Genomic DNA, 13,109 nt, shown 5'->3' on the forward strand with positions numbered 1-13,109 from the left:
TAACACGTCGGGAAAACGCGAATCGGGCCCTTAGTAAATGACCCCCAATTGTGTTTTGAAACCCAGTGCAAGTGCTTCAGGCAAAACTCATGATCAAATGCATCCATATAAATTACTTATATACTGTCACTACATGTGCTTTGACGTTTAGAATGAGTAACAATTAACAATACAAAAAACAAATATCTACTTACATAACATATGTTACTACTTACATAACACCTACTAGTACTTCTGTGTTTTGCCTGCTGCGTTTGCAATGCTTTTTAACAACCATTAATAATTTACATATAGCACCCTGCTAATTTATATACACACCACAGTTTATTTATATACAGCTCTCCTTATATATTTTTAGATAGCCCCCCCTAATTTATTTAATGGCCTCCATATACGTAGTCCCAAATGAAATAATATACGGTATTTCATATACAGCCACCCAGATTAAATTAAAACCCCCATTAATTTTATTATATGCAGCCCCCATAGTTGGTATTAACAGACAAACCCCCCAGTAGATAGTATAAACTACCAGACCCCCCATAGATAGCATATTCTTCCAGACCAACTCCAGATAAATATTATATACGGCAAGACCAACCCCCATAGATAGTATATACTGCCAGATTAACCCCTCTATAGAAAGTATATACAGTCAGGCCCCCACCCACAACATATACTGCCAGTCCACCCCCCTCATAGATAGTATATACTGCAAGACCACCATCTATACATATAATATACAGCTAGATCACCACCCATAAACAATACATACTTCTAATATACTAATAAAGACACTCCCATAGATAGTTTATACTGCCATACCAACCATCCATGGCAAATATATACTGTCAGACCAATCCCCCATAGATAGTATATCCCTACCATTAATAGTATATACACAGACACTCCTATAGATATTATATACAGCCAGACCATCACCTATAGATAATATATACTGCACATACCCCACATCATGACATCACGACAGCCTGTGTCAGAGTGGTGCACACAGGTGCCGTAATTTTACTAACCCGTAGAATGAAGATACTGAAGTTACTTGGGCTTCATGGTGAACAAAAAAAAATGTCAAAAGTCAATTACAGAATTCATGATTTTTCCATGGCTTAAAGGAAATATACCACCGTATTCTGCCTTATTTTTTTCAATTAAAAAGCCAATTTCTGTAGAAATTACAAGATTTTAAGGATAATGAACAGCTAAAGGTAAATGTGCTTGGCTTAGATTGGTGGTATATTTCCTTTAATATTATACATTGAGTACAGACCAAAGCTCCTAATAAAGATATGCCTGTAGTCACGCTGCTTGTTAATAACGGAGAACTCCAGGTACTCCTGTGACGTAGTTGTGTACATGAAAAACGACGCCACAAAGGAGACACTGCACATAAGTATACCATTGCCTGCTGCAGATGGTCACTCCTCCAGTTTGCAGAGTAGGGAGCGGGTGATCAAGAAGATCTATCCCACTGTTTTCTGATACAGAAAGAAGCTTTGCAGCCTTTCATTGCAGGTATGGGTGACTCATGAAAGTGGGTTATTGGTGTAAATTTTGATGACAAATTCCTTAAGAGTGGTATTATTTTAAACTAAAAACTTTATAATGGCATGATTCAGTGTCCTGTGCTTTGCATATGAGTATACTGCAATATACTGTAAATGCTACTGACACCAACTATAGAATTGCCCTCCTGTTTCAGCTAATATGTGTCATATCCATTATCTTTTGTTCTGCCAGACGGTATTATGTATGTTCAGATCTGGTGGATTTATACATTGAAAAGGAAAGTGATTATACTAGGGGCTTAGATTGATCAGCCCTATTATAATGTATCAGTGAAGAAATTCTTTGTTAATACTTTGTATTGCTTAGGTTAATCACTTCACAATTGCTCAAGTGAGCTGCATTAGACTAGGCTTGTGGAGGGAACATGATGTAACAACTCATTAATAAAGTTCTTACTGGGCATTGTACTCAACTGCAGACAAACAGACATTGTAAGTAGGTATATCTGCGGCATTATTAGCCAGCATTTGACCCAGCACATTCTGCACAGTGACAAAAGAAGCAGGAACTTGAGCAACACAATGGCCTAAATAATTAAAAACTGTTGCAAACTGCATGAGGCTACATTCACACTGCCGTTGCCCGCCATACCGTAGCACGGCGGGCAACGGCAGCGCGCGAGGAGGTGAGCGCTGCTCACTACCACCCCTCTCCATAGGGATGTTTGGCGCATGACGCCGTAATACAGGAAAAGATAGGACATGTCCTATCTTTTTCCCGGTACGGTGCTGCACCGTACCGCTCCCGTAGGGCACCGTGCGCCCATTGCCGTCGATGGGGGACGTATATCGGCCGTATATACGTACCCCTTGCAGCAGTGTGAATGCAGCCTTAGGGTGATGCCACACGTCACATTTTTGGACCGTTTTGAAGCATGTATTGTCAGTCTGTTTAAAAACACATAAACAGGTTGAAAGCATCCAAACTCATGGTAAACAGTCAAAAACCTGGGTTTTAAAAGAAACATATGTGATTGGGCCGTGGCACACCCCCGTACGCTTTGATCCAGTAGACATACATGTAACGGCACCCTTAGGCTTCATGTAAACATCCATCAACCCCTTCCATTCACCGGGTCCCTGTGCATGGAGAGGGCTCACGGGCCGAGTCCTCTCCATAGCCGGTAAGTCTTTGCTGCATATTGCAGCAAAGGCTTACCGGTAACACCCACAATTGGTGCTAGCAATGATCGCGGGTGTTCTCCTGATGATTGCCGCCGGCAAACACCCTAGAGTTAAAGTACCCTAGGGAGTCTGAAAAATAGTAAAAGTAAAAATAAAAAAATTATAATAAAAAAAACCTAAAAATTCAAATCACCCCCTTTCCCTAGAACTGATATAAATATAAATAAACAGTAAAAATCATAAACACATTAGGCATCGCCGCGTCTGAAAATGCCCGACCTATTAAAATATAATAAAGTTTTTTCATGCTTTTTACCCCGTAGCGAAAAATAGCGCCCAAAGTTGAAAATGTCACTTTTTTGCCATTTTGAAAAGTATAAAAAAATCAATAAAAAGTGATCAAAAAATTGCACAGCCTAAAAATGATAGAAATGAAAACACCATCAAAAGTCGCAAAAAATGACACCATCCACAGCTCCGTACACTGAAGTATGAAAAAGTTATTGGCGCCAGAAGATGGCAAAATAAAAATAAAAAATTGTACAGCAGGTTTTAATTTTTGTAAATGCATGAAAACATTATAAAACCTATACACATTTGTTATCCCCATAATCGCAACGACCCAAAGAATAGAGTAGACATGTCATTTGGGGCGCACAGTGAAAGCTGTAAAATTCAAGCCCACAAGAAAATGTCACAAATGCGGTTTTTCATCAGTTTCACTGTATTTGGAATTTTTTTCCCGCTTCTCAGTACACAGCATGGAATTTTAAATACAGTCACTTCGAAGTGCAATTTATTACGCAAAAAATAAGCCATCACACAGCTCTTTATGTGGAAAAATAAAAAAGTTATAGATTTTTGAAGGTGGGGAGTGAAAAATGGAAGTGAAAAACTAAAAAGGGCCAAGTCCTTAAGGGGTTAAGTGGGCAGTGATCACAGTGGTCTATGGCACCGGATCACAATGCTTTGAGCACTCTTTGTCTCACTGCATTGTGATCTGTTAGCTCTGCTTTCTAAGGAGAGGGGAGCGGTGAACAGTTCTCTGCTTTCCTGCACCCGGCTGTTTACCACCTGCATAAGGCCTTAGTGCAGTTTGCTTCACTAATGTGAAGTCTGTGCCAGATAATTCAATAGAGGTGCATGCTGTTCAATTATATGGCCTCAAATGGCGCTGCTTTAGCAAAGTATGTACACCATTGCACTTTTTATTTGTTGGTGAACTTTCAATCTACTTGCTCTAAACATAAATGCTTAACAAAGTACGACTAAGCACTACCACGCCCCTTCAGGTGTGCAGTTTTCTAAAGTGTTGGACGAAATTCAGCTGCAACACAAAAGTGGGGCAACCGCTTAATGAATACATGTGCAGACATGGAGTAGTGCTCCTGCAAAGTATAACAGACTGTGAATCTGCCGCTCTGCACCCCAGCAGCCTTTGAGGCTCATTAGCGTAATTTTAAAACTTGATTTTTAAAAGGAAGGAGGCAATGGATAACAAATATAAGAAGTCGGGGTACACATTAGTAGAAGTTGAAATGGTCTCGAAGGTATGACCAAGAGTAGATAACTTTTGATATTGGGCTAACACTAAATTCTTTTAAATATACAGGCACTCCATGACTTTAAGATTTGAAGCGTTACGTAATCTGTGTGCAGTATATAAATAAAGGAATTATTATTATTACTTAAAGGGTATTCCCTCGAAGACAAGTTTCTTATGTACTTAGGATAATAAAATAACACATTCTCTTGTTCACTGTTATTAACAAAAATGCAACAAAACTTTCACAGATATAAGTCCAACCTGTCTCTATCCTGCTGTAAACAATTCAGTTGCCCCTATTCAGTGTGAGATCTTGCAGATGAGATTTCTGTGACTCTCTGCTCTGAGCCTGTAGCCCCGCCCCCTGCACGGAGCTCAAACTGATCACTTCCTGTCAGCACATAATGGGCAGAGAGAAACTACAAACTACAAGGAGATAAGTGATCCGGGGGAGGAAGAGGCAGCTACATATCTGTTAGCTGTAGCAGAGCTGACAGTGTAACAGTGTAAAAGTCTGTCACTGTCTGTCAGCCTGTGTCTGTTAGCCTGTGTAGGTCATGCCTTAGTGTAATCTCATGCATCTGTGATCTGTCTCATCTCTCTATGTGTCAGTGTGTTAGTACAATGTCATAAGTCAGATAAAAGTGTATTTACACTTGTACCCTGATAATCTAACCACATTGTCACCCCACAGAACTAGATTGACCATTGATCATAATGGGGCACATTTACTTACCCTGGGATTTTGCACTGAGCAGCCTAGATATTGGTAGGAGCTAAAACAGCATTAACATTGAGTTACTTTGTAAAGTAAGGGGGTTAAATTTATCTTTATTGTGTTAACATCACTAGGGGATTGAAATGTGAGAATTTTCTTTCCCGGGAAACGCATATGCGATCGGGCGGTGGCTCGCCCCCTGTGCGCTAGCGTCGCGTAATGAACACGACGCTAGCGGAACGTATGGCCTTATTAAACTGTGATTTCACTGTGAAATGACCATACAATGTCACATTAAAAAGTGGTCTTTACGAAAAGAGCTTGGCTCTGTCATTAAATTTTTCCTCATTAAACAACACTCATTCGCACTCAGCACCAAGCCGATGCCATCAGTATTGCAAGGTATTATAATGAACAAGCAATCAAACTATTGGTACAAGTCAAAAAGTGAAAAAAAAAGTTTTAAATATCAAAAAACTAATGACCCATCCAATAAAACAAAATCATTATTATACATGCTTGATGAACACCGTAAAAAATTATTTAAAAAGCCCACCATAAATTCAGATTTTTATCTTTAAGTTATCAAAATAACATATCAATACAAAAATGGTACTGTAAACTCTAAAAAATCTAATGGGCAGCGGAGCACCAAAGACATGTCATCGGAGTGTGCCAAGAAGCCAGCCTAATAATAAATAAGGGCATTTAAAACTTCAAAATAGCAAAATACAAAGTAAAAATATTAAACATTTATTACTTTTATGCAATTACCTAAAGAGTAACTGTAAAGATTTTTTCCACAAATCAATAGCTCTTGGGATGTAAAATAACTTTTCCTATTATCTGTGTTGCCTATATGCAGCAGTTTTCATGCTATACCCTTTTGATCACCTCAGAGATGCATGTGCTGCTACCTCTGCCTGTGCTAACCAGCCCTGGAGTCTGTAGTATAAACAAACTTTACTAACTGGATGGTTTCATTGGAAGGGAGAGAGGCTGCTGCTCCCTGCTTACAGAGGAGGAGGTCATGTGACAGAGCTCTTTCTGTGTACGTAGCAGGGCTGGATGTATTCAAGACTGTGGATACAGATGTCTCCTGCACAGAATAGTGAGGTATAGGATCTCCCCTGCTCCCTACCAGTCCCTCCATCCCAGTCTATGATATTACAGAACTTTCTCTATGTCTCTCTTCATCTCGCTCTCACTTTCCCCACCTTGTAGTACACACTTTGTACACTGCGCAGATAAGCTATTTTCCCTTAGTGCTCACATTGCACAGGCTATATATTTCATGTTACTGGTTTATTTATGATTTCTTTCACTTTTTGCATGTTCCCTGCTGCTCCATGAGATGGAGGCTACCACGCTAGTCACTGTATACATCCTGTATGTGCAGTGTTCAGTGGATTAACATGTGGAAAACTAAATGGATTTAATATTTTTAGAGAGAACACAAGCCATCATGAGATCTGTGGGCAAGCTAACTGGCCTCACTTTGAGGGCATAGACAGAGAGATATTAGTCTCCGCCTTCTACACCTCTGCTGAGAAAGATTTTTTGTCAAACACTTTCAGAACAGAAAATGTCATAGCTTTGGAAAGAAAAGGGTGAGCAGCACAAAGTAGTTATCGTTCCGTGTTTTCAAAGGGGAATCACAATAATTTGATAAAATCATTATAACTTCATACACAAAACTAGACAAAATACAGCTCGCAACACAATCCAGTTTGATCGTAAAAACAGTGTAGATTTTCTTAATTTCATCCTTTTAAAATCCATGGTAGGGAATGCACAATCACAGCTCACGGTCTACGCGTTTTCCAAAAGATTCCTTTATCATCTTTCCAAAATGCGTAGACCAAGAGATGTGGTTGTGCGTTCTATATGTTTTGTCTATTATGGATTTTAAAAGAATGAAATAGAAAAATCAAACCTTTTTTACAATCAACCTGGATTGTGTTTTGAGCTAGATTTTGTCTTGTTTTGTGTATATTTCGACTTGGAACTCTAGTATAAGCCAAGGGTGGGAAATGCATTGGTCACAGCCTCCCCACTATATAGGCAGCAGGCCCCCAGTATATAGCCAAGGCCTGCCCTGTAGTTTATAGTCGGCAGCCCCCTTGTATATAGCCAGTGCCTACCCCTTCTATAAGGCCAGCAGCGCCCTTGTATATTGCCAGCAGACCCCTAATGTATAGCCAGCCAGTGCCCCCTAGTATATTGCCAGCAGCCCCATAGTATATAGCCAGCCAGTTCCCTGTATATAGCCAGTGTCTCCCCCAGTATATAGCAAGACCCTGTTCCAGAAATATAGCCAGCACCTCCCTCTCAGTATAAAGCTAGTGCCTGCCCCCTAATATATAGCCAGCGCCTGTCCCCTAGTATATAGCCGGTGCCTGCTCCAGAATATAGCCAGCCCCTGTCCCCCAGTATATAGCCAGCGCCTGCCCCCTATATATAGCCAGCGCCTGCCCCTGGCCTCTAATATATAGCCAGCGCCTGTCCACCCTGTATATAGCCAGTGCCTGCCCCCCAGTATAGAGCCAGCCCTTGTCCCCCAGTATATAGCCAGCACCTACCCCCAGTATATAGACAGTGCATACCCCTACCCCCTAGTATATAGCCAGCGCCTGTCCCCTAGTATATAGTCAGTGCCCGCCCCAGTATATAACCAGTGCTTGCCCCCCTGTATAGAGACAGCAGCTTCCTGCCCAGCCCAAAATAAACTATGTTCTCACATTTCCGACACACCCCCCCCCCCAGGTCCTCTTTTGTCTCCAGCTTTGGCACCAGCTCCCAGCGCAGTCCCTTCGCATACACCATGACGTCAGCCGCTTGCTGACATTATAGTGTGTGAGGGCGGCACACAAACTACGATGTTGGCAAGCGGCTGATGTCATGGTGGGTGTGACGCAGCCTTGGGGACCTGAAGATGGAACCGGAACTGAAGACAGAAGAGGACCTGGTGAGTACGTTTTTTTTTCTTTGACTTGAGTATAAGCCGAGTTAGGGTTTTTCAGCACATTTTTATAATTATTTTATAATTTATCAATGTAGAATATTTGGAATTCTAAAAGCAAAATCCAACTACAAATATGTAATTGTAAGGCGAGTAAGTAGTATGCTTAGTTTTTTGCCCATTATAGCTGTTATGAGAAAATCTTAGAAAACATAGTGGGTTGTTCTAAGAAGAATATTAAAATTATTTTAAGAGGCAGAATGGTGGTGAATTTGGTGCAGGGCTGACCTACAACCTTCAGTGGGTTTCCAGACATGAGCATAGGAAGGGGAGGTTGAAAGGGAGGAGCTGCAGATGTGTATTTTTATTTTGTATGGAAATGTTAGCTTATGCAGTAGAGAGAACCTGATACCTTGAGCTCTGTGAATCTGTTTACAGCTCAGAGTGAAGTTCAGCTATTGGTATGAAGGTCTGGAAAGAAGTATACAGACAGCAAGAGCAAATGTGACATAATGTTAATCCCCTGAGCTAGGCAGGCAGGATCACAAAACAGAGAAACCAGGCTGAGGGAAGGCTGGTGCGTCTCTTCATTTAATGGAAGAAAACTTCACTGGAAGTTTATGAAGAAACTTGGGGATTTCAGGAACATTCGACTAACTGGTGTCAGACGGACATGATGTGTAAACGTATTCCTCCAAGTTGAGAAGAAAGAAAGTTTTGAAAGTATGCACAATGTGAAGAACGGAAAAGAAAATGTGAAACATATAAAAGAATAGAAGAAGTAGATAAAAATTTCTTGGAACAGGTTATGGATATAATATCAATACTGAAACTTCCTCAAGGGCACAGATAAGTTCTCAGTCATGGAGAACGGAGATGAAGTGATTGGGACCTCAAACCTCATAGTGGTCTCTGATGAGAAGAAGTATGAACTTTGCCAACAGAAAGACTGTTGTGAGCGAGTGGTTATTAATGTGTCTGGGTTGAGGTTTGAGACTCAGATACGAACACTAAGTCGGTTCCCTGATACCTTGTTGGGAGACCCAAGAAAACGAATGCGATTTTTTGATCCGCTAAGGAATGAGTATTTTTTTGACAGGAACCGCCCATGTTTTGACTCAATACTATACTTTTATCAGTCAGGGGGTCGACTAAGAAGGCCTACTAATGTGCCCCTAGATGTCTTCATGGAGGAGATGATGTTTTATCAGCTTGGAGAAGATGTGATCAGGAAGTTTAGAGAAGATGAAGGATTTCTTAAAGAGGAGGAGAGACTTCTTCCTGATTGTGAGTTTATGAAGCAAGTTTGGCTCCTCTTTGAACACCCAGACAGTTCATCTGCCGCTCGTATCATTGCCATTATCTCCGTCATGGTCATCTTGATTTCTATAGTCATCTTCTGCTTAGAAACACTACCTGAGTTTCGGGATGAAAGGGATCTGTCCTTACCGGTGAGATTTATATGTTATCAGTTCATTGTAATTAAGTTGATCTTGTAAAAATACTGGTACATTTAAAATGAAAACTTAGAATAGACAATATGTGCTTACTTCATTGGGAATTATTACTTCAAAATGCATTTGCTATTGGGTTAATTTGAGATTAGGCAATGAATTCACAAAAGATTTCATATGCAGCTTGGGCAGAAAGTATAAAGATGTTTAAAGTTGTTTAAAATCAAGGTAAAATATGTTTAGGAACCTCATAACTTGTTGTGTTGTTCCATGACAAATTTTGTGGTCACCTTGAAGGAATAATGACTTACTTTAAGTAAACAAGGTTTTTTCACTTTATTAGTTACAACCTATAGACCCAAGGAGAACTCTACAAATCAGTATCAAAGGTTATGTAAACATCTTCACTGTAAAGTAAGAGGATTTTCTAAAATGCATAGGTCCTCCAAAATTATTGGTAATTGTTATTCATGTGAAAGGAAGAAAATATTTGTAACACTGGGAATATAGTTGCTTATTGCATTGTAAATCTGTATCTTTTGGCTAAATTCACACATGACATTTTTTATGCCAAAGTCTCATGTAAAATAAGCATGCCAACCATTCTTTTTTATTCTATATTTTCATTACCAACAACTTTCTTAAGTAAAAGAAATCATTTAAGAGCTCCACAAAAAAACTGCATGCATGTGCATTCACCCTCAAATATATGCCTACCATAATAAGGTGTAGCAGTCCCAACCAGCTTGACAACTAATATGTCATAGACACTGAAAATTTTGCTGACACAGCTCATGAGTTTCACACAAGCAATCTGCATGGTTAATTTCATTTCTTCTATGCCAGACCCATGGACCAGCAAAGATGTAACTAACACTGGCTACAGATTTATAATTTTTATGAGCAGGAAACATCTTAAATGAATATTACAAATAATAATTTTTAAGCCAGTAACTGATGTTTCTATTTATATATGCCACTCCAAATACTTCCTAATTTTGTAATGTATTAAGATACACTGCTATAACCATTCTATTTAACAAAATTAAAATAGGGTAATAATAAGTAAGGTAATGGCTACGGAAAGATGTCAGCAATGGAGAAAATGATTTCCACAGACTGTGGGTGTACTGTAGGATACTGTTCCAAGTATCTTTCAAGTGTGATGTCATCTACTTTCTTATTTGATAACTGAAAGTAATGAAAACATTTTTGTTCCAAGCCAAGAACATGTCCACCTCATAGTAAAACATTAACAATTTATGGTAAATGCAGTAATGAACTATTTGTACATTGCAAATTTGTTCAATATTTTTAATAAATATTTAATGCAAAAATCAGTGATATATTCAAGTAAAAGGGAATGATTAATCCTTATATTTTATAGCCTGTGTGTTAAGCATCCAATTTGAGGTTTGGTGCCAAATCTATATGTGACTCTTTTACTTCATCAAGGTTTGAACGCAAAAGCTCATAGGAAAATGAATTTACTGCTGACTGATTGGCTGCATTGTCATGTAACAATAATTTACCATAGATACTTCTGTATTCTGTTTACACTGGTCCATTGCTGACAAGAAACTAAAAATAATTTTAGGTGTCACACAAAATACGCGATCATCTGACATGGATGTTCCTAGAAACAATAATTATAAATAATAGGCCTTAGGGGCATTCATATTTCATATATTCATGGAATATCTACAGGATATGTTATAAATGTACATTAGTGCGGGACCCACACTTATATCAAAAGTGGAATTCTTTTTTACCCCATCTCGCTGTTATTGAAAATGATGTGGTTCTACGCATGCGCAGCTTTTTTCATTCATGTCAGTGGAACTTCCAAAAATAGGCAAGGCTGTCTTCTCACCTATTTTTGGAGCTTCCATAGAAATGAATGTGGGGAGCCACCTCCCAGTAGCGTGGGTCTCACAGGACATACAATAAATGTGTGAGATGGGAATTTCTTTTTACACCCTAAATATTAAGAAAGTGTAATATATCAAGGATTGTCAGGACCAGACCCAATCATATTGGTTTAAGATGAAAATAAAGCAATGCGAAATACATAGTGTGCCACCATGTACTATATAATATACACAGTGAGCTACCTCAAAGAACAAAATACATACAACAGTCCGCCATATAATATAAAATCAATACGGTTTGCCGCATGTATCGTAAAATACATACCGCGTCCTCCATGTAATATATAATAGATCCAGTGTGGCGCCATATACTATAAAATACATACAGTGTGCCACCATATACCATAAAATACATACAGTGTGCTGCCATATGCCATGAAAATATATACACCGTGCCGCCATATACCATAAAATACATACAGTGTGCCGCCATATAACATAAAATACATACAGTGTGCTGCCATATACCATAAAAATATATACACCGTGCCATAAAATACATAGAGCGTGCAGTCATATGCCATATAATACATACAGCGTGCCGCCATATACTATATAATACATACAGGGTGCCACCATATACCATACAATACATACAGCGTGCTGTCATATACCATATAATATATACACTGTGCCGCCATTCAATATAAGATACATTCAGCGTGCAACCATGTTAAATATACTATATGGCGGTACGCTTTATATATATTATACTATATGGCAGCATGCTGTATGTATTACATATTATATGGCGGTATGCTACATGTATTAAAAACTATATGGCTGTATGCTGTATGTATTATATACTATATGACTGTATGCTGTATGCATTATATACTATATGGCGCCACACTGTGTGTATTTTATCTTATATTGCGACAGACTGTATGCATTGTATACTATATGGCGGCACGCTGTGTGTATTTTATATTAAATACAGCGTGCTGCCATGTACTACAAAATACACACAGCGTGCCGCCATATAGTATACAATACATACAGCGTGCTGCCATATAGTATACAATACATACAGCGTGCTGCCAAATACCATACAATACATACAGTGTGCCGCTATATATCCACTCACCAGCCACTTTATTAGGTACACCATGCTAGTAACGGGTTGTACCCCCTTTTGCCTTCAGAACTGCCTCAATTCTTCATGGCATAGATTCAACAAGGTGCTGGAAGCATTCCTCAGAGATTTTGGTCCATATTGACATGATGGCATCACACAGTTGCCGCAGATTTGTCAGCTGCACATCCATGATGCGAATCTCCCGTTCCACCACATCCCAAAGATGCTCTATTGGATTGAGATCTGGTGACTGTGGAGGCCATTTGCGTACAGTGAACTCATTGTCATGTTCAAGAAACCAGTCTGAGATGATTCCAGCTTTATGACATGGCGCATTATCCTGCTGAAAGTAGCTATCAGATGTTGGGTACATTGTGGTCATAAAGGGATGGACATGGTCAGCAACAATACTCAGGTAGGCTGTGGCGTTGCAACGATGCTCAATTGGTACCAAGGGGCCCAAAGAGTGCCAAGAAAATATTCCCCACACCATGACACCACCAGCCTGAACCGTTGATACAAGGCAGGATGGATCCATGCTTTCATGTTTTTGACGCCAAATTTGACCCGGTGTGGTCTTCTGCTGCTGTAGTCCATCTGCATCAAAGTTTCGACGTACTGTGTGTTCAGAGATGCTCTTCTGCCTACCTTGGTTGTAACGGGTGGCGATTTGAGTCACTGTTGCCTTTCTATCAGCTCGAACCAGTCT

At 39.5% G+C, this 13,109-nt stretch overlaps 1 protein-coding gene across 1 annotated transcript in view; it reads left to right on the forward strand.

Annotated features, from left to right (window-relative positions):
- The first annotated feature begins 8,327 nt into the window (after nucleotides 1-8,327).
- The window catches only part of LOC140063953 (potassium voltage-gated channel subfamily A member 7-like), a 56,972-nt gene continuing 52,190 nt past the window's right edge, over nucleotides 8,328-13,109 (forward strand). Inside the window, exon 1 of the mRNA XM_072110274.1 lies at nucleotides 8,328-9,388. Coding sequence (XP_071966375.1) covers nucleotides 8,801-9,388 — 588 coding nt within the window. The 5' untranslated portion in view covers nucleotides 8,328-8,800. The remainder of the gene's footprint in view (nucleotides 9,389-13,109) is intronic.

Source organism: Engystomops pustulosus, chromosome 6 (assembly GCF_040894005.1).
Source record: "Engystomops pustulosus chromosome 6, aEngPut4.maternal, whole genome shotgun sequence".
NCBI classification, from domain to species: Eukaryota; Metazoa; Chordata; class Amphibia; order Anura; family Leptodactylidae; genus Engystomops; species Engystomops pustulosus.